We start from the raw sequence: 24,059 nt of genomic DNA on the forward strand, positions 1-24,059 counted from the left end.
TATGTCAATAATGCAACAATTGTCTTTCTGTTTGGTATACATATTGATTTTGTTGTTATCAAACATTTTGAAAAATTTCATCATTGATAATTATTATTATTACTACTATTGTCATTCATGATGGTTAATATTCATTTGACAAATACTTCACTCAGTAATGACAGTCAGTCTAGTGTCCTAATATTGACGTCATGTTTAATTACTCGCATTTGATCAATCCATATTACTGCAGGACTGTGAATACTAGACAAAAGCAGTATGGTTTACGTTTCCCCTCATTACAAGCTACTCAAAGAATAAACAAATATCACAATTTCACAAACACTCAATGAAAGATTAAGATATGAGTTGAAATACTGAACTCTATGTTTATGCCTAAGTACATGCTCTCTGTTTGGGGTGTGTGTGGTCAAAACCCCCCACCATACAGGTGTCAGAGGCATTGTAATTCTGTTCTATATTGAAGTTCCATGGTCAAATCATTTCCTTTATCATGTTCTTATACTGCAAAAGAAGTGAGTGGAAGTTGTAGCTGACCAATTTGTCTATGAGATATTCATTTTTCCCCCCAAAAAATTTCTCGAATGACTCTTGCACCTTGAAATAAAAGTCAGTTACAAGCCAATACTGCATGATTGTTGGTGATGACTTTGGTCTTGGTAATAGTGTCCCAAAATTTCTGTAAAAATATATTTAAGTTACCTAACGTTCAGATTCCTTTAAAATGTTTAATCCAACATCCCTTGCTTCTGCAGTATAATGGGTGATTTCAAGTTCGGTGTTGGCCTTGGTGTTGGTGTTAGTGTTGAAATTTTGATTGCTTCCCCTAGCTCCAAAACTTATTCAGAGTTTGTAAAACTGATTCAGATCACATTATTGACATCTCAACAACGAGTGAGTGACTTTTGGGGACCATCCTCATTTTATGTTTGGTGTTATAATCGTGTAAAAATTGACCCAACACCAAAAGGTCAACACTGAACTTGAAATCACCCAATGTGATGATGTGTCCGCTTAACCACTCACTGGTTCCACGACTTCGAACTTGAATTCAAATCCTATGTCAGTCATATAGTCATCTGAATAGAGTCTCGCCATGAAGAAGTTACTCTCAGATGTAAGAACCATACCGGCTTTCAGATCGTCTCCACAATCACTTCAAAGATAAAGAAATGTGTAAATAGTTATTTTTTGGTATATCCTTCCAAAAGTGTATGTTACTTTTCCATGATTATATGCATGCATGCGTCCCAAAAATGGTTGTGGTAGAAAAGACATGAAAAGGAAATATGTTTTATTGGATAAATCAAAATATTTTACATCAAAACTTAATTGTAACAGGCGCCTGATCCGCATAGAATATCTATGTAGTTTTTGTCTTGTTTCACATCCGGGAATAGGCAGAAAATTACAAAATATACTTTCTGCCATAATCCATTCACAAAATATGTAAAATAAGTGGTAAAACAGCTATTTTAAATAAAAATTCAAATTCATTTTTTTCATTTTTTATTTTTTTCACATCTCCAAAAAACATACAAGACACCATACATCGAGATCAATCAAAATGACTCCATAGTAATGGATTAATGAATATTATAAAATGACAAATTAACAAAAAAACAAAATACATAGGGTAATGAATGCGATGTGGAGAAAAAACAAAAGTCAAATAGACCCATCTAGGCTACTCCCTTATTAACATTCATTACCGAAAAAATGACCATCTTGCAATCAAGTTATTAGATTGCAAGAAACACACATTTCAAAAATCAACAAACTAGTGAAGAATTTGAAAGGAAAACTACAATTTTAATTCGTCATGAGGACGAATTAGGTGATCTGTCTCTGATTTTCATGATCATGAATACAACCACCATGTTTATTGAGATCAATTAAATCATCATATTGAAAACTGAACTTTTATTACGAAAAGAACATGTTGAATACTCATAGAGGGAAATGAGAATATGTGAAATACATGTTGTAGATGTAGGCGATACACATTGTACATCAGTGTTATAGGCTTATTAAAAGAGATTTTTATCTACTTTATTGTGCGATATTTGAACTTATATAACTTGTAATGGTGATTAAGGAACATTTGCGAAATGTTGAAAAGAAATTATGTCCACTTTTGTGTTCGAACCCCGGACCCTAAGGACGCAAGACTGATACCTTACCAATTGAGCTACACATTTCCCTTAGACTATACACATAAGCAAAACAAGAGGATCTGAAATCCAACTTTGCAAGTGAAATAAGGGCATGACCCCGGCATCTGATTGGAAAATAAAGACCTTATTCCAATAGCTTACAATCTGAGCTACAACATACTTTAAGCTCAGAGAAAACCGACAAATAGAAATGGAGATATGGCTCGTGAAATAGAAGAATGTAAAATCCAGTTTTGAGAAAAAGTCATTTTCCATAGAGATTGCACGCAAAATGAGCGAAAATGACATGCCTCTATGATTTGCCATTTTTCAGGATGATCCATTCCTTTAAAAGTGAATAAAGCCATCAAATTAAAAAGAGTATGTCCTCAGCTACAACATATTGAAAACTGAGCAAACATTGACCAATATTTACAGAGTTAGAGTCAAATTTGCATAATTATGATGACGTCATAAATAGGAAAATGGGAATTTTGAGTTCCGACGCCATTTTGATGACGTCATGATAAAATTTCGGGTCAAATGTGACATGAAATCATATCTCCCATCCATACTCTATTCGAATATGAAAAACAATTGGGGGTCAACAGACGTCCTGAAGAGCTATAATCAATTTTGTATAGGCATGTTTTTGCACATTATTATTGTCTATGGTTATAGTGCGCGCGCGCGCGAGTGCTGTAAACTTTGATGGAGGCCCGGTATTACTTGGGGGGCACTCAGTATATAATGCATAGTGGGTATGTGCCGCGGAGGGGACCCCCATTTTCGCACTCAAATTTCCGTTCCAAGGCATAGCATTTTTGCCTTGTTGAGAAAAAGAACAAAGAAAGCCGCTCCAAGGCATAGCATTTTATTCTTATCGAGAAAAAAGAAGAGAGAAATCCGCTCCAAAGCTTCGCATATTTTTCGTTACGCCGCTCCGATCGCATTGAATGAGCTGCAATTTTGGTGAAAAGCGGCCGCAGAGCTCCCCGGCGGAGGCCGCGCTAGCTGCATCATGCACGCATGACCGTTCCATAGAGATGCATACGCACTCACACGCTGGCGATCCGTTCCAAGGACCCCCGTTTTCACAAACATTTGTCGTTCCGAAGCCCGTTCCGAGGACCCTCCTTTTTAGAGTATAAGCCCGCTCCAAGGCCCCCGTTTTTTGTCTCGCCCGCGGCACACCCCCACCACTTTTTTGGTCGAGTGCCCCCCCCCGGGGATGGAGGCTAATTCCGGTATTACTTGTCGTATTACTTGTCGTAGAAACATGGCGATATACTCACGTTTCAGGGCAATGAAGTATGGATAATACTACAAACATGTCTCCAGACAAGCATATACTCACGTTTCAGGGCACTTAAGTATGGATTCTTGATATTACTACAAACATGTCTCCAGACAAGCATATACTCACGTTTCAGGGCACTTAAGTATGGATTCTTGATATTACTACAAACATGTCTCCAGACAAGCATATACTCACGTTTCACGGCACTGAAGTATGGATTCTTGATATTACTACAAACATGTCTCCAGACAAGCATATACTCACGTTTCAGGGCACTGAAGTATGGATATACTACAAACATGTCTCCAGACAAGCATATACTCACGTTTCAGGGCAATGAAGTATGGATAATACTACAAACATGTCTCCAGACAAGCATATACTCACGTTTCAGGGCACTTAAGTATGGATTCTTGATATTACTACAAACATGTCTCCAGACAAGCATATACTCACGTTTCACGGCACTGAAGTATGGATTCTTGATATTACTACAAACATGTCTCCAGACAAGCATATACTCACGTTTCAGGGCACTTAAGTATGGATTCTTGATATTACTACAAACATGTCTCCAGACAAGCATATACTCACGTTTCACGGCACTGAAGTATGGATTCTTGATATTACTACAAACATGTCTCCAGACAAGCATATACTCACGTTTCAGGGCAATGAAGTATGGATAATACTACAAACACGTCTCCAGCCAAGCATAATTATACTCACGTTTCACGGCACTGAAGTATGGATTCTTGATAATACTACAAACATGTCTCCACAAGCATATACTCAGTCTTGATAATACTACAAACATGTCTCCAGACAAACATATACTCACGTTTCAGGGCAATGAAGTATGGATAATACTACAAACATGTCTACAGACAAGCATATACTCACGTTTCAGGGCACTTAAGTATGGATTCTTGATATTACTGCAAACATGTCTCCAGACGAGCATATACTCACGTTTCAGGGCAATGAAGTATGGATAATACTACAAACATGTCTCCAGACAAGCATATACTCACGTTTCAGGGCACTTAAGTATGGATAATACTACAAACATGTCTCCAGACAAGCATACACTCACGATTCAGGGCAATGAAGTATGGATAATACTACAAACATGTCTCCAGACAAGCATATACTCATGTTTCAGGGCACTGAAGTATGGATTCTTGATAATACTGCAAACATGTCTCCAGACAAGCATATACTCACGTTTCAGGGCAATGAAGTATGGATTCTTGATAATACTACAAACATGTCTCCAGACAAGCATATACTCACGTTTCAGGGCACTGAAGTATGGATTCATGATAATACTACAAACATGTCTCCAGACAAGCATATACTCACGTTTCAGGGCACTGAAGTATGGATTCTTGATAATACTACAAACATGTCTCCAGACAAGCATATACTCACGTTTCAGGGCACTGAAGTATGGATTCTTGATAATACTACAAACATGTCTCCACAAGCATATACTCAGTCTTGATAATACTACAAACATGTCTCCAGACAAGCATATACTCACGTTTCAGGGCAATGAAGTATGGATAATACTACAAACATGTCTACAGACAAGCATATACTCACGTTTCAGGGCACTTAAGTATGGATTCTTGATATTACTGCAAACATGTCTCCAGACGAGCATATACTCACGTTTCAGGGCAATGAAGTATGGATAATACTACAAACATGTCTCCAGACAAGCATATACTCACGTTTCAGGGCACTGAAGTATGGATTCTTGATAATACTACAAACATGTCTCCAGACAAGCATATACTCACGTTTCAGGGCACTTAAGTATGGATAATACTACAAACATGTCTCCAGACAAGCATATACTCACGATTCAGGGCAATGAAGTATGGATAATACTACAAACATGTCTCCACAAGCATATACTCAGTCTTGATAATACTACAAACATGTCTCCAGACAAGCATATACTCACGTTTCAGGGCAATGAAGTATGGATAATACTACAAACATGTCTCCAGACAAGCATATACTCACGTTTCAGGGCAATGAAGTATGGATAATACTACAAACATGTCTCCAGACAAGCATATACTCACGTTTCAGGGCACTTAAGTATGGATAATACTACAAACATGTCTCCAGACAAGCATATACTCACGTTTCACGGCAATGAAGTATGGATTCTTGATAATACTACAAACATGTCTCCACAAGCATATACTCAGTCTTGATAATACTACAAACATGTCTCCAGACAAGTATATACTCACGTTTCAGGGCAATGAAGTATGGATAATACTACAAACATGTCTCCAGACAAGCATATACTCACGTTTCAGGGCACTGAAGTATGGATTCTTGATAATACTACAAACATGTCTCCAGACAAGCATATACTCACGTTTCAGGGCACTTAAGTATGGATAATACTACAAACATGTCTCCAGACAAGCATATACTCACGATTCAGGGCAATGAAGTATGGATAATACTACAAACATGTCTCCACAAGCATATACTCAGTCTTGATAATACTACAAACATGTCTCCAGACAAGCATATACTCACGTTTCAGGGCAATGAAGTATGGATAATACTACAAACATGTCTCCAGACAAGCATATACTCACGTTTCAGGGCAATGAAGTATGGATAATACTACAAACATGTCTCCAGACAAGCATATACTCACGTTTCAGGGCACTTAAGTATGGATAATACTACAAACATGTCTCCAGACAAGCATATACTCACGTTTCACGGCACTGAAGTATGGATTCTTGATAATACTACAAACATGTCTCCACAAGCATATACTCAGTCTTGATAATACTACAAACATGTCTCCAGACAAGTATATACTCACGTTTCAGGGCAATGAAGTATGGATAATACTACAAACATGTCTCCAGACAAGCATATACTCACGTTTCAGGGCACTTAAGTATGGATTCTTGATATTACTACAAACATGTCTCCAGACGAGCATATACTCACGTTTCAGGGCAATGAAGTATGGATAATACTACAAACATGTCTCCAGACAAGCATATACTCACGTTTCAGGGCACTTAAGTATGGATAATACTACAAACATGTCTCCAGACAAGCATATACTCACGATTCAGGGCAATGAAGTATGGATAATACTACAAACATGTCTCCAGACAAGCATATACTAATGTTTCAGGGCACTGAAGTATGGATTCTTGATAATACTACAAACATGTCTCCAGACAAGCATATACTCACGTTTCAGGGCAATGAAGTATGGATTCTTGATAATACTACAAACATGTCTCCAGACAAGCATATACTCACGTTTCAGGGCAATGAAGTATGGATTCTTGATAATACTACAAACATGTCTCCAGACAAGCATATACTCACGTTTCAGGGCACTGAAGTACACTGTTAGAAAAAATAAAAGAAGTTCCTGCAGCAGAGTCTCGAGAACACCTGTAATCTTACCGAATTGCGTAATCTTACAGGAAATTGGTATTTGATGTATGGAATCTTACAAATTTCCTTGAATAAAACACCCTTTTCCCCTTTTTAAACAGACCTGTTCTGTTAAATTGCAGAAAAATTCTTGTTTTATGAATTTACAGAATGATTCTGTTATTGCTTTCTACAAAATCTTCTGTTTAATTTCTGTAAAATCACGGTTTTTTTTACCAATTTCCTGTAAGATTACGCAATTCGGTAAGATTACAGGTGTTCTCGAGACTCTGCTGCAGGAACTTCTTTTATTTTTTCTAACAGTGTATGGATTCATGATAATACTACAAACATGTCTCCAGACAAGCATATACTCACGTTTCAGGGCACTGAAGTATGGATTCTTGATAATACTACAAACATGTCTCCAGACAAGCATATACTCACGTTTCAGGGCACTGAAGTATGGATTCTTGATAATACTACAAACATGTCTCCACAAGCATATACTCACGTTTCAGGGCACTGAAGTATGGATTCTTGATAATACTACAAACATGTCTCCGGACAAGCATTTACTCACGTTTCAGGGCACTGAAGTACGGATTCTTGATAATACTACAAACATGTCTCCACAAGCATATACTCAGTCTTGATAATATTACAAACATGTCTCCAGACAAGCATATACTCACGTTTCAGGGCAATGAAGTATGGATTCTTGATAACACTACAAACATATCTCCAGACAAGCATATACTCACGTTTCAGGGCAATGAAGTATGGATTCTTGATAATACTACAAACATGTCTCCAGACAAGCATATACTCACGTTTCAGGGCACTGAAGTATGGATTCATGATAATACTACAAACATGTCTCCAGACAAGCATATACTCACTTTTCAGGGCACTGAAGTATGGATTCTTGATAATATAAAGTGACCATATCCCAGTAGCAATCTGGATCTGGCTCCACACCAAACTTATTAACGGTCATACTCAGACTTTTGCCTTCCGGAGCCTGAAAGAAATTAATGAATTCATGATTATGCAAACTTTTAATTAAAAGACAAGTCCACCCCCAACAAAAAGTTGATTTGAATAAAAAGAAAAAATTGCAACAAGCATAACACTGAAAATTTCATCAAAATCGGATGTAAAATAAGAAAGTTGTGACATTCTAAAATTTTCGCTTAATTTCACAAAACAGTTATATGCACATCCTGGTCGGTATGCAAATGAGGAAACTGATGACATCATCCACTCATTTCTTTTGTATTTCATTATACGAAATATGAAATATTCTAATTTTCTCTTCATTGTCAAGTGAAAAAGCAATCAATTCCTCCATGAACATGTGGAATTAGCATCGTTTAATATTATATGGTTCAGTCAAGTTGGTCCTTATTGCCAAATCTGTAAAAATGGAATATTGTATAATTCAAACAATAAAAAACAAAAGAAATAGATTTCTAGAACTTAAGGAATAATAATGATCTTAAATTTAAGGTGTATATCAATAATGATATAATTGAACAAGTACAAAGCATAAGATGACTATAGGCATCATGTTAGATTGTAAACTATGCTGGGAATCAATATCAAATATTTAATCAAAACTCAAGATATTTACACTAATGAAAATTAGTAAATTTTCAGGTAAGGAAGTTTTGAATATAAATGCATCATACAACCAACCTTTGATTATTCTTGTTCCGTATGGGGAAAGTGTTTTTTACATCATTGAAATACACTTTTGCGATTACAGAAAAGGACTGCACGCATATATAGTAACAGGCAATTTTTAATAATAATAATAAATGGCCTCAGTATATTAATTCCTTTAAATGACAAACTCTTGATATCAGACGTTATTATTTTTTTTTAGCTTGTATAACTGTATTCATGGAAAGGCCCCAGCCCGAATGTGCAATGAAGTGGAAATGTTTTTTGAAAGACACTCTGTTAATACTAGACTTGCCAATACCTTGAACGTCGTTTTTACCAAAGCCAACTCTCGAATGTTTTAAGAGTTAATTGTTTTACATATGCTGGCGGCCCGAGCTGGCGGCTTGGTTTGGAATAGCCTTTCATCTGATATCCAGAATACAAATTCATTTGAAGTTTTTAAGCATACGTATAAATGCCATTATTTTAAATATGTAATAATAATATGTAATGTTCTCTAATTTACCGACCTTCTTTTATTTATTTCCGCATACATTCGTAATTCCGAAGCTTCGTTATTCCGAAGGTTCGTATGTCCGAAAACGAAATGATGTCCGAAAACGAAATGAGGTTCGTAATTCCGAAGGTTCGTTCGTCCGAAAGCAAAATGAGGTTCGTAATTCCGAAGGTTCGTTAATCCGAAAACGAAATGAGGTTCGTAATTCCGAAGGTTCGTTAGTCCGAAATTGTAATGATTAACGAACGTTATTTCGTTTTCGGACAAACGAACCTTCGGAATTACGAACCTCATTTTTTTTCGGATTAACGAACCTTCGGAACAACACCTTATTTCGTTTTCCAACTAACGAACCTTCGGAACATCGATCCTTATTTCGTTTTCGGATTATCGGACCTTCGGAATAACGCCACAAATGTTCGGATTAACGAACCTTTTTACGTTCTCGGATTAACGAACATCGAGGTATAGGCAATTTACGTGTTTCGGAATTACGAACCTTCGGAATAAAGAACCTTCTGAATTACGAACCTTCGGAATTACGAAGTGTAACCATTTCTTTCTCCCTCCTCTCTCCCCTTCTTTCTCTTACCTTCCTCTCTCGTCTTCCTTCTTTCTATTATCATGTTCTCCTTCTAGGTCAGACCGTATTTGAACTTTTATATTGTGAGCCATTGTAGACGTTACTCCTTTTTAAAATAATTTTGTGCATTGTATATATTTTGTGTGTGTGTGTGTGTGTGTGTGTGTGTCAGGACCATGATGTAAAACAGCCTCAGCTGATCACGTTTTATCTTTATCCTGATAAATATGTTACAATAAATACAAAATAAAAAAGATCTAGAAGAACAATAGCTATACATTTTCCCCCTTGAGAAACAAAATTTGCTACCATACACTCTAAAAACAAATCAGTCAAAAATGACTAGTTAATAGGGTCAGCTGGGAGCAACTGTTATTCTAGTCATATTTGACTATTTCAGTCATATTTTACTAGAACAGAGTTATTTCTGACTAGAATATATGTCAGAAATATGAATATCAGTGATTGCCATATCAGTTGCTCCCAGCTGACTACTGGTCTAGTCAATTTGACTGATTTGTTTTAAGAGTGTAATATCCGTCCTACCCTTGTTTGTGCTCTACTGGATAAACAAAGAAGGGTAATCTTACCGTAACAAAGAAGGTTATGTATTGATTCAGACTATACTTCTGTGATTCCTGTGATTTAACAACTACGCTATCTCCCACTGCAGAAAGTTCATAGTGCTTATCATGAGCTCCGTCTGTAAAAAAATAATTATAAGTAACATTACTTTATTGCTAAGTAGAGAAAACAGATAGGAAATGAGAAGTAGGCCATTTCATTTTTTTTTTCAATTCAATTCATTTATTTTCTCTTTCAATCTTTTTATATTTCCAACGATAGTTCAATGTACATAATTATTTACAAAATATAACATTTAAATCGTTTTTATAATACAATAATACCATGAAATCGAAAGAGAAAGAGACCAACTAAAAAGCAGAGCTTGTAGGGTGAAGGCCCCCTTTTCTAAGTCCATTTTATGAATAAAACATAAGATAAAATAAAGAAATAAACAATATGTATAAAATGAATAAATAATAAACAATTAAAATTAAAAATGAATAATAATAAAAAATAAATGATTCAGTATACACTGTATACAGAAATCATAAACGATTAAACATATATACAAAGAGAACTTAATATTTTTAAGTTCTGAATTACATTACTTTGGGAAAATACGATCATCTAATATGAATTCAGAAGAGAATTTGTTTTCTTTTGAAATTTTGTATTGAATTACATTGTATAATATCCTTTGAAAAAGAATTCCATAATTTTGGACCAGTAAAAACAAATGTCTTCTGTGCAAACGATGTTCTATTCAGAGGTAAATGAAAGAAACTCGTACCAGATTTAATCAAGATAATCAAAAAGTCTCACAGATACGTTCCATATACGAGCAAGGATATTTGCCTGGGATTTTGTAATCATCATTTGTTCAATTAGAGGTATGCAATTCGCTTTTGAACTATCTTGTGAATTTTGCTGCTGTGTGACCTTACACAGTATACAGATAAACCTTCTTTCCCTATTGAGAGAAGGCAACTGTATGATTTATTTGTATATACCAGGGGCCGCGGAACCGGGGGGGGGGGGGCTTCAGCCCCCCACTTTTTCCAAAACCGTGTACAAAAACTTAAAAATTACCATATGATTGTGAATTTTAGCATGCTCAGTCCCCCCCCCCACTTTGAAAACCGTTCCGCGGCCCCTGTATACATCCTATAGCAATATAGGCAGAAGGATTGAGAAATATTTCAATATTATCAAAATTACATGTGTTAATAAAAAAATATTTAATAATTGATAATGGTTTTATGATAAAATTGATATATTGCAGTAGCACAATATGGCAAAAATATATTTAATAATAAAAAGTAAATCACAATTTATTGACCAAAATGCCGTTCTGTAATGCTTTAAAGCAACTCTGAAAATGGCCACTTTTCATGGACCATGGATGAAAGCCTTACTTTATTTCCCTCTTCCCTGCACTCACAGATTTACAGCTCATACTAAACGTTAAACAGGCAAAAAAGGCAAAAAGGGTGGGTGACTTCAGCAGCCCATTGAGGGGATAGGCTTTGATATGACAGCACTTCTTTATGTGTAGATGAAAGAGGAGGAAAGGCTACCTTTTGTCTCCAAGTGGTTTCAAAACAATTTAAGTAGATTTCGACTCAATGGCAAATTTTCCAGTAAATAGGCAATATAGGCAAAAGGGGTGGGATGATTTCAGCAGCCCCCTAAGGGGAGGGGGGGGGGGGGTAGGTTTCGATGTGCCGGCATTTCTTTATATGCAGGTGATAGAGAAGAGCCTATTCTTTCTTCTCCAAGTGGTTTAAAAAGAATGGCTTTACCACAAAGCAGAACACCTATCTGTCTCAAAAGGGGCTCCCAAATGGCAGAATTTCCAATAAAGAAGCAAAACATGGAAGACCGTGGGGGTGACTTTGGCGGCCCTCTAAAAGAGTAGACATTATGACGTGCCATCATTTCTTTTAATAGGTGATATACGTATCATATTTAGACATAACGATTAAGGCACTAAAATAAACACGCGTGAATGAGGCGAATTCTAGTTTTGACACAATTTTAACAATTTCTCAGCTTTTTTGTTCTTGTGTATTCTCTTTTATATTTTCCCGCATTTTCATGAGCAGTGGTTGAAAACTGATAAAGTACTTTGAACCGCAATATTTTTAAATCTAATTTCACCATATCATATGCTGCTACCATGGCAACAAAAATTCCGAAACACACAAAAATACGTCTTGCATATCTTGACCAATAAATCAGTGTGTGTTCAAAATTTCATGATGATTGGTTATAAACTGACAAAGTAGTTTGAACCACAATTTTCATCTTTTTTTTCATTGATGAAGAAGTTTGAACCACAAGAACTGCAATGTATTTTTGTAAATAAAATTCTTGGTTTGTTGACCGGAAATAACATTTCAACTTGACTAAGAAATTTGTTTTTAATTGCATATTTTATCCAATAACCATCTCATATATGCACATTTAACTTAATGTGATCAAATATTTGTTAAAGTAATGAACAAAATACAAATTCTTATACCTGTACAAGTAAGTTGATCTGGCTTGACCTTGACCCAGAATCCTGAGATTATACTAATTCAATTTCTAATAATTGTTAACCATTGTATCCCTGTTTAACGTAATCCTGAGTACTGACTGATAATTTCAAATTATCTTGAAAATTTGACATTCTAACCTTTGGTTATTTCCTTATAATAATATTAAGTTTGACTCTGAAATGACACATGACCTTTGCCTTGTGATGTGAAATTTCATTCATCTACTTGCAAACCATTACATAAAAGTTTTATGGAATAGGGGCTCATACTCTAAGTTTTAAAACTCTTCACCTTGGTTAAGTATTTGCTATTGATACCACATCATGGTCAATGAATATGCAATATGATCTTTTGACCCCTGAGATGACCTTTGACCCTATCACCCTAAACAACAGACATGTGGTAATACCCAAGGATCATTCGAACCAAGTGTAATTAAACTTGATACAGAAATAAAGAAGTAAGAGCAAGTTGAACAAAAACTTGACTTTTTGACCCCTAGATGACATTTGACCCCATCCTCCTCAACAACACCCGTGTGGTATACCCCAAGGATCATTCGAACCTAGTGAATAAAATTAATGCAGAAATAAAGAAATAACAGCAAGTTGACAAAAACTTCACAAATAGGATGAACATGACCTCATATCATTTGACCTTTTGACCCATAAATGACCTTTGACCCCATCATTCTCATGAGCTAAGGCGTGGTATAACCCCAAAATAATATGTACCAAGTATTAACATATTCGATTTAAAAATATAGAAATGAGAGCAAGTTGAAACTTCAACATTTTTGCAACAGACGAGGAGTCTAACAGACCAATGAAACAACGGGATAAGTGATTACTAGGTCTCTGCTGAACTTTGTTCAGGCGAGAGACAAAAATGTATCATTTTAAAGGGGAATGAAACCTTTGGAACGAATAGGCTTGTGTAGAAACAGAAAATCAAAGAATAAGAATACAGAAAGTTTGAGAAAAATCAGACAAATAGTGAGAAAGTTATGAGCATTTGAATATTGCAATCACTAATGCTATGGAGATCCTCACATTGGCAATGCGACAAGGATGTGTGATGTCACTGATGAACAACTTTCCCTTTGATGGACTATAAAATACCCTCAAAATGTCTCTTTTTGCTTTTTCTTATGATGATACAAACTCTTTATCCATGATGTATTCTTAAAAATATGTATTACATGCCCTCATGTAGACAGAACACATGATTTATTGATAGATGTGATAAAGAGGCAATTCTAAATATATACTAAAGTAATGCGGAGAGTTGTTCACAAGTGACATCACACATCTTTGTCGCATTGCCAATTTTCTATCTCCATAGCATTAGTGATCGCAATATTCAAATGCTCATAACTTTCTCATTATTTGTCCGATTTTTCTCAAACTTTCGTTGATCTGTTTCTTTGATTTTTGTGTTTTTACACAAGCTAACTTGTTCCAATGGTTTCATTCTCCTTTAAAAAATGCATGGTATAGTGCTTAGCACCACGGGGTCACTACATCACCTGGAGAGCATTTGATCAAAAGTCTATTTGATATGATGACAATCACAAAACACTGATTATATCAGCCAAATTCAAAGACATCTGGTTGCCGTTTCAGATGTTCGTAAGTATATAGCGACTTTAAGAACGACTGGTGATCCTTTCTTACGCGCTTAGCCATCGCCAATGAATATAACATTTACCACAAGAAAGGATCATCGGTCGTTCTTAAAGTCGCTCTCAACTTACAAACAGCTTTATGAAACATCCACCTGATGTTCATCACATTATGCATGACATGAATTGTGTATGACACATGATATTCATCTCTCCATGCTTATTATCAAAACCCTGCAGAACTCCAGAGAAAAAAATACAGCCGTGGGCAGTGATGCATTGTAATGTAAAAGGCGTAGGTGACAATGAGATTTTAAGGCATGGTCACACCACCCGAGCGTTGTTGGAGCGGTCGTGGAGCGGTAGGGAAAGAAGGTCGAATTTCGCTCACAAAATTGGGGAAAAAATCGCAGACAAAAAAACAAACAATCGAAATCGAAAATGGTGAACGGTAGCGAGCGGTGATGATATTTTTTCTCTCCGCTCCATGACCGCTCCAACAACACTCGGGCTCTTCTACAACTTTAAAAAAGCGAGTGGGCCGGGGATGTGTCCCCCTGGGGGTCACATTGTTAACAAATGTGCCTCACAGTTGCAATAATAAAATATATCACTTACGCGCAACAAATGTTTGACATCTTTCATCTTCCAAATTTCGTGGACAATAGCAGCATTCAAACCCAAATGGGTTGACACCAGTTCCATATTCGCAAAGTGTTCCACTGCTGGCGCATTGACGTTGTGCTGACAAAAAAAAAGAAAAAAATCAGTCACTTCCTCACAGTTTGTTTGTTTGCATTTATTTCTGCGTTCAAAAACACAATACAAAATTATTTATAATTACAATGTACAAAATAATGCACAATGTGGTCATATTACATAATAAATACAAATAAGGATCTTTTATAAATGTAAATATATATATAAATATAATGTAATAAATGAACGCAGGAGACCGCCATCGTGAGCGGTAAGGCTTGAATTGATGGCGGCCTCAAAGTGCAGATGATTGTTAAAAAAAAAGTTCAGAAAATGGTATTAGACTAAAAACTGGTAGAGTAAAGCCCCAGCCACATATAATCACAGACCTTCTAGAATCTGCAAGGTATTAAATCCCGAGGGCCCTGTTGTATAAAAGTAGTAACTTTGCCTTTAAATGGTAACTACCATGTAATCTTTGATTTTGATTGGCTATTGATCATCATTCCCATTGGATAGCTACCATAATATACTTTTTATGCGATAGGGTCCTGATAATTTGCCCCGTCAATGAGCTATGATATCTGTACACCTGGTGTCTATCATGAAGGCATATCTCATGTAGGCATTTGTTGAGAACCTGCCTGACTTAAAATATCATGGTGTGTAAGACATGAACTTGAGTATGGGAAGCCCTAGTTTTGTACGGTCAAAATTTAGTGACAGTCATCAGTCAGTTCCTTGAAGTGCAGGTGATTGGTGAAAAAAGTTTCACAAAATGGAAGAGTAAGGCTACATGTAAACATGAATTCTCAAGGATCTACATGGTAATCACAGTTTGCCTTGTCAATGAGCGTTGATAACTGTACTCCTGGTTTCTACACAGCAACTACACTTACTATGAGTGAAAAGAATAAAATAATTTTTTTTAAGTGTTGCCACATATAGACACTCACGAAGTTCACTTTGGTATAGGCTGTGGATAACGCAGATATCTCCAGGTTTGATCTCAATCTGTTGTCCCTGCATTGGCCATTGACCCGGATCATTGGCTTCAATAGTGGGATTGCCATTTTTAGAGAATGCCTGGTTTTGTCAAAGAATCATGAAAATATTTCAGTTTGAAGAAAGGTAATCATACTTTTTTTCACTTACATAATCATATCATATGATTATTCAATTTTAAAGCACAGTAAAAATAATATTGGTAAATGAAAAATTCCTAAATTTGAGAAAAACAGTGAGTGTATATAAAGCGAAGATTTTTTTTTTTTTTGGGGGGGCTGTGGAGTTTGCAGTCTCGATGATGCAGCTTGTTAATAGTGGTTGTTTGACCTTCGGTAGGAATCTCTTACTAAAAGTATTTAATCAATATTGGCCATTCAAAACAGTGATACTTTATCACAAGTATAAAAACCTTGAAGACTGTCTTGTTTCGTTAATGATTTAGCATCTATTACAAATCATTGTGAAATGTTAAACAGGAATTGCTGCAGTTTTAAATTCATTGTTTGATGGCAAATTTGAGAAAATAATGTGCATAATCATTATGATAATTATAAATATAAATTGATATTCTTTTAAGCTAAATGATAAGGATCATGATAAAGCAGAAGTTTAATTAAACTTGGACAGTTACACTACTGGGACGTTGCAAGAAACTTGCGATCAATTGCCAAGTCTATTTTCGTTCCCGAAATCAAGCATAATTATGTCGTGCAATGAATTGCCAATCTGCTCCATGAAACAAGGAGTGTAATCTGATTTGCAAAAGTTAAAAGGGATCAATCAACTTTAAATTTGCAACAGAATATTTGCGATTGATTGCAAATATTTTCTTGCAACACCCCTATGTAGTTATATATCAATAGTTATTTGAATAAAACTTGTGAAAAGTAAACCTTATATAAAGTGAAAGTAATTTGAGATTTTTGGACTTTGTCAAAGTATGACATTGTTTGAAGGTTGAAACAACATGCTTCTTTGCTTCGTTATGAATATGAATAATAATAGCATGTACATTTCATTCATATATGATATATAATTTTTGAGACATATTGCAAATTGGAATAGAACCAAGAATCTGTTGGCGAATTCAAATGAAGTTTTTTTTTTATAATCCGTAATGTGATGCAAAAGTGCATCTTTTTCTGTATCTCGACAGGTTTTTTTCTGTTTATGTATGTTCCATGAGCAATGGTTAATGTGATGACACTGAATAGACTTCATTGACATTATATTTACTGTCTGTGTTCTTCAATGAACTCAGTCCCTTTTACGGTCCAACCCTGACCCACGACAGTTGGTTTGTGTTTTTTCGGTATGAAAAAATATCCACTATTACAAATGACTCGGTATTGTGATCTAGTTTAAGGATGATATGCCTAAGGGATTGCTCAATTCATATTCAAACTCCACATTGATTCGAGTTAAAATACCATCTGGGTAAGGAGAAATTGGATGTTTAATGAGTTCATTGAAAGCTTTCTAGAGTTGGACAGTTGGACAAGGTTTAGGATTTGGTAGTTTTTCTTCTTATATGGAGCACATCTGTGCAGGTTGGACATTCTTTACACCCAATCATGGATTTAGTGTTCCTGTGCCATATTGGGAAGAATTTGCTCGCTTTATCTTTTGTACCCTTTACACAGAAAGAATATTTAGTTCTGTCAATAGTTATCAATATTTTATGCACCAGTTTTAGTTGTCATAGCACATTTTGGGTAAGATTTAAAATGCTTTTTGTGTGTATAAATGGAAGTGTTATTGAAGATTTCAAATGAACTTTTTTCAATGACAGCTGATGATACACCCTTAAATCTTTTCAAGTTGGCCTAAAGTCTGAACAAGAAAGCTGTGATACGTGTAATAACTTGTTATAACCATTGTTATTTTCTCAATTGATTGAATTCATCATACTATTTGTTAAATTGATAGCATAAGTAGAAGTCTATGGAATTATGGTACATCATATTATATCTGAAAATGGGTTAATTTATTTCCTTGGCCTGAAGAGCATGCAATTGAAAAAAAGACTGCCAGATTACTTAGTGTGATGAAAGAAAGCTTTTTGGAGACTGCACTCCAAATTAGAGTCAAATACAAATTCAGGAGGAGCAAAGTCCTGAAAGAGGTTATGTCTACCTCTTTCTAACACACTGTAAAAACTGCAGTGTTAAAACTGACACCAATTGGTGTTAATAGAGGACCACACCCTGAGGTGTTAAAATTACACCCGATCGAGATATTAAACATAAAACAAAGAGTGTAACAAAAAAAGGTGTTGTAGTAACACCTATAGGTGTAAAATTAACACCACCAATTTAACACGGCAGTACTGGTGTGGACCTCTATGTAAACCGGTTAACACCACAGTTTTTGCTGTGCATGCGAGTTGTCATCAGCGCACAAAGTGAATTGGAGTAATAATGTCACTGCAGCACTTAGTACGATAGACCAAGTTTGAAAACTCCCAAACTTAATTTATTTTTCAGTAAATAATTTCTGATAAAACATTAGGACTTACCTTTCGTCTATAGTGCATTGCATCGCACATCGAGAATGGACAATCTGTACAGAGGGCAGCTGTGACTTTTTCTTCGAAGTTGCCTACCTTATTGTCCTTGATATTATCCTTGTGTAATGTCTCATAAAGCGGGGCATCCTCTCTTTGTTGTTCATGGTACGCTCCCAAAGCGTGTATAAACTCGTGCTGGATGACAACTTTCTGTGTGCGACATCAATGTACAAATATAAAAATAAACAAAAAAGGTACACTGTTTCAAAAGATCATATGTCGTGGTACATGTGCATAAATGAATAAACACTTCAAGTGTGTGTATTTCATTTTCTGAATTCCCTCTGAATATATCATACATGTACTCTGAATTACCTCTCTATTTAATAGTGGAAGTATATGAAATGGATTGCTTACTTCTTTAAATAGATAATGAAAGCTTGAATAATTAATTTTGATATTAATTCTTTTACAGTGTATTGGCGGCATAAAGCACTGTATTTTACCAAGTTTGGGAATAAGTTTAAACATAATTTGGAACATTGCTGAGAGCATCAATCCATAGAATCCAGTTACGCTCAAACTCATTTATTATTATTTTTTAATCAAGAGCGCGGTCGCACTGATGGGAGGATTAATTGTGCACGAATCACGTTTACAAATTTTGGGCATTTGTTTTCATCCGCACTGATTTAACCAAAAGTGACATATTTCCTTTCATGAATTATGGATGAATTAATAATGTGTAGTGAAGATGTGAGGAATATAAGCAAATTTGACTTGTTTGGGGACAGGAAGATGAGATGTTGAGTTGTTGAAACTTGACTTCGCTGATTATTGCGGATATGGCAACTCAAACAAGCATGTTTCACAGATATTGCTGATGTTTAAAGAATATAAAACAATGTTGTGAACAATTTATACCATCATACATCTATTAAACGCCACTTGGGACCACACCTTAAAGTTTAACTAAGTCATGGCAGCAAGCAAATATTTCACACAGAAGTCTTTAGAATCAAAGTCAATTATTACACCCGGGGGGGGGGGGGCACTTCCATTGACGAGTGGATACCATGCGCGACCATGGGGTCTCGAAAAGCACCCTAAACAGTACACTGTAAAAACTGTGGTGTTAAAACTGACACAATTGGTGTTAATAGAGGACCACACCCTGAGGTGCTAGAATTACACCCTAGAGATCAAACACAACACCAAAGAGTGTAAATGTAACAACAAAAGGTGTTGTAATAACACCTATAAGTGTAAAACTAACACCACCAATTTAACACCGATGTAAAATAACTGGTGTGGTCCTCTATGTACACCGGTTAACACCACAGTTTTTGCTGTGTAATTTCCACATTCTAAAAATGCACCCCTTAACAAGTATTGCATGGCGTGTGAAACCGTACCCTTAACAAGTATTCGGAACAAAACGATACTCGTGGAAAATATTCCCTGAAATGAACCCCTAAACAAGTACAAGAATATTTTATTGTTATGTCACGGGTCCTTCGGTCGTCGGTTTTCATTTGGTTTAGTACGACCCCACCTTCTGCACCTCGCGCAAATCGGACTCTAAACACGTAGTGTTGATGGGTAAAAAGGACATCCTTTATAAAACATTTTAATTTTGTTTTATCATCCCCGCAAATTTGACCCTAAACACGTAACTTCCTATAACGAAATAGATACCCTTTTTTCATTATTTTTGTGTTTTTGACACCCTTATCACGTTAAGTATGTAACGTGCCTTATCGTGAAAAAGACATTATCATCGTACATCTAGCCTGTTGATCTTCACCATACTTATAGCATCAGTGACCTGTTGCAGAAAGAGTTGCAATCAATTTTAACTCTAAAAATCATGCGCAACTTGATTTTCAACCAATCACACAGCGCGTATTTGGGACTTGCGTTTGATATTTTTGACTTGCGTTTAAACGCAACTCTTTCTGCAACGGACCCAGAACAGTAAATGGAATTGCAATATTTACCCAGTCCCAGTTCACATTAAAAAAGAAATAGGAACAGACAAGATGTTCTATTTGACAATATGATTTGGTTAAACAAACCAGCAGAAAAGGATAGACATATTATGAGGGAAAACATTTGTCATTCATATTTTCTCGTTGTCCTTCACCTATTCTATCATGTCCATATTATTTCTTTTAATGTATTAAACTACAGTAGACAGCTATTGTTCAAAACTTAAAGTAAAATGACTCAAATGATCAAATCAATCTTACGTTTTCACATTTATCCTTTTGAAGCATTAGAGTTTGGTACTCTCCGCTTGTTTTTCCAATATAAGAATAGCACCTGCAACAATAAAATTTCAATATTTTTTTGATGTGTTAAAGTTCACTGATACCAGGGCAAGGTTAATAGTTGTTGATGCTGCCTTTCCAACTTTATGTCTTAAAAGGACGTAGCAATTTCAGCAATCTAATAAAAGATATCAAAATTTCAATTACACACTATATTACACAATAAACAAATTTACATAATCACTGAGCATAAGCAACAGAAACATATAGAGATATTATGACATAGTCATGATAGTGTTCTGGGGTGGTATTCTGAGGCCATTTTACCTTTAAGATGAAATTTATAATTTTACCAATTGAAAAAAAAGAAGTAATGTAAAGAAGGAAAAGATAAAGAAGAATAGATAAGAGAGAGAAAGAGAGAATATATAGGTAATGAAGAAAAGGGAGAAAGGGGAAGACAGAAAAATGAAAAAGGAAAAAATGAAAAGAAAGAAAGACAAAAAGGAAAGAAAGTCGAAGGTAGAAAGATACATGCATCAAGTTCATATACAACAACATTTTACATGTGGCCCCCTGCTTTGGCTGTTACTGAGTTCACGGACTGATCAATAATGATAATAATAATAGTAAAAACAATGATAATGATGGTAATAATAATGATAATGATGGTAATAATAAAAATGTGACTAAAAAGAGCCAAATCCACTCTGTGGAGTGATAAAGGCGCATAAAGAGCCAATGTTTTTAGAAGATATTTGAACGTTTCGACAGAGGTACATTTTTTAATGTGTTCAGGAAGGCGATTCCACAAAGTGGGGCATGCAAAAGCAAATGATCTTCGCTCCAAATTTTGAGTGCTGATCCAAGAATACTATGAAATATAGGCAACGAAATCTTAAAGATAATCTGATTTTTGATAGGGAACCAGTCAAGAAACGTATGTTTAGATACTAAAATATCTGGTCGTTTTGAAAAGAGAATTGATAATATGCTCTCAAACGATTTTTTTTGTCATGCACTGCATAGAGCCACATCTCATGTAATATACTGCGTCGCTTCACAAACTGCCACGGGAAAACACCTCAGATAGGTAATAATCAAATTTACATAGCCCTTTGCCAGAGGATACAAAGTGCAATTTTACCCTAGCTTTAGCTCAAGGTGCTGCTTCATCATTTTTATCCCATTGGATAAAGGAATATATCCTCACTGCTGGATATCCATTCACATTCACCTGGTTCAAGAGCAGTGCAGTAGAGACAAATTTCTTGCGAAATAAAAACACACCATACCGCTATATCTGGAACCCACAACGCTGAAGGATGAGAACTACAAGAACCATTAGACTACGACGTGGCCAATCCCAATTGAATGAATTGATCTTTTATTATAATAAATCTAAATGATGATTCTTTTTAATAATTCCTCAATCATTTTATTACAACCAATTGGGGATAAGGAATGCATAATGACTTTATTGTTGCAGTGAGCTCTGGACAAGACAATATAGACATATTATGAGGGAAAATATTATCTTACAAAAAAGAAGACACAACCCTGAGACGGACAAAATAAAAGGAAACATTTGATTACAATAAAAAGTCATGTATGAACTTCTAGTGATAATGGAATGGGGAAGTTGTTTGTGTGCGAACATCACAGATCTTGGTCGCATTGCCAAAAGGAGGATCTACATGACAATAGTGATCTCAATATTCAAATGCTTTCTGCTATCCATTCATTCTTCCTCAAACTTTCACCAATCTGTTTCTTTGATTTTATTGTTCATTGAGATTGTTTCAAGCGTTTTATTCAACACACAATTCAAACAGAATATCAAATTGATGCAAGTGATGGACAGTATTCAATGTTGACCTCTGATTTCATTATTTTTATTTTTTATTCATCTTGAAGCAAATCTTGATGAGACAACCTAGATAAATAAGCTCTGTCAAGCATGAACAAAATTTGTTGACCTTAAATGACCTTTGACGTTGATTGAGAAACCAGTCATTCATTTCATATTAATTATTGATGATATGTCATGTTTCATTTCCTACGATTTACCCTAAAAAGACTGGACTATTTCGACGAAAGAAGACGGGGGGAGGGCATTAAGGACGTTCCACAGTTAAAATGAAGTACATGTCATTTTCACCAAATTTTGCAGAGAGTTAATTTGGTATCTATCTGTGCATTATGAATACGCAAAAAATAATATAGGTTTGTGTGCTTATTTATTTTTTTTTCACATTTCCCCCCCTAAAACCGACTAAGGTCTAAAATACTACGAATGGTTCGTTAGTTCTCAGAGTTCCTAAGCATTCAAAATCCATGTCATTTTCTTCATTCTCTCCAGATCTGAAGAGGAATAGACATTAAAATGTTACAAATATGCGATCCATGTGCTCGTTTTTAAACTATCAGTTATCTAAAGTGTCCGAATTGGCTTGAAACAGAATGGACCCCTTCGAAAAACAGCATGTGCTGGTAGGGTGTTCCATCCCACAAGTGGTAAATAAATAAATTAAAAATAAATAAAAAATAAATAAAATGCGCCTAAAACGGGCATCTAAAATACGAATGGTTCGTTAGTTCTGCTCCCAAACATTCAAAATCCATGTAATTTTCATCATACTCTCTAGATTTGTAGAAGAATATATTCTGAAGACGTTTTAATATTAAAAATATGGGCTCCATTTGCTTGTTTTCAAATCATCAGTGTCCAAATCATTGCAAGTTTACTTAAAATAGTCCAAAATGCGCCAAAAACAAGCAAAAGTCTGATAATACCATCTAGAATGCAAATGGTTCCCTAGTTTTGCTCCCAAACATTGAAAATCCATGTCATTTTCATCACACTTTGCACATAGATACTTTAGCATCTGAATATTCCAAATATGTAAAAATTAACATGGTCCATGTGCTTGATATTTGCTATAGAGCTTTAAAGTTCACACATAAATGGGTGTTCTGAAGAATGCACATTCAAAAGAATTTGACATTTTTAGACCTCACAACAATGAGTTTAAATCTCTATCACTCACTCAAAATCCATGAAAATACCATCAGGTTTCACATTATAATTAATAATTTTATCCCTTAAGATGGATAATCTATTTATGTTGCTATTATTGTCTGCTCTTTTAAGTCTAACAGCAC

The 24,059-nt window shown here is 35.4% G+C and overlaps 1 protein-coding gene across 5 annotated transcripts in view; it reads right to left on the bottom strand.

Moving 5' to 3' along the window:
- Positions 1–500: 500 nt before the first annotated feature.
- Positions 501–24,059, bottom strand: part of LOC121407032 (blastula protease 10-like) — a 54,719-nt gene continuing 31,160 nt past the window's right edge. For 4 of the 5 annotated variants that reach the window (XM_041597928.1, XM_041597932.1, XM_041597931.1 and 1 more), the window contains 7 exons: positions 20,874–20,946; positions 18,631–18,831; positions 16,061–16,190; positions 15,024–15,149; positions 10,262–10,374; positions 7,803–7,924; positions 501–1,156 (listed from right to left, as the gene is read on the bottom strand). In XM_041597928.1, coding sequence (XP_041453862.1) covers positions 1,015–1,156; positions 7,803–7,924; positions 10,262–10,374; positions 15,024–15,149; positions 16,061–16,190; positions 18,631–18,831; positions 20,874–20,946 — 907 coding nt within the window. In that variant the 3' untranslated portion in view covers positions 501–1,014. The remainder of the gene's footprint in view (positions 1,157–7,802; positions 7,925–10,261; positions 10,375–15,023; positions 15,150–16,060; positions 16,191–18,630; positions 18,832–20,873; positions 20,947–24,059) is intronic. The other variant, XM_041597929.1, reaches the window with a different exon arrangement.

The sequence above is a fragment of the Lytechinus variegatus genome, chromosome 2, assembly GCF_018143015.1.
Source record: "Lytechinus variegatus isolate NC3 chromosome 2, Lvar_3.0, whole genome shotgun sequence".
Lineage (NCBI taxonomy): Eukaryota > Metazoa > Echinodermata > Echinoidea > Temnopleuroida > Toxopneustidae > Lytechinus > Lytechinus variegatus.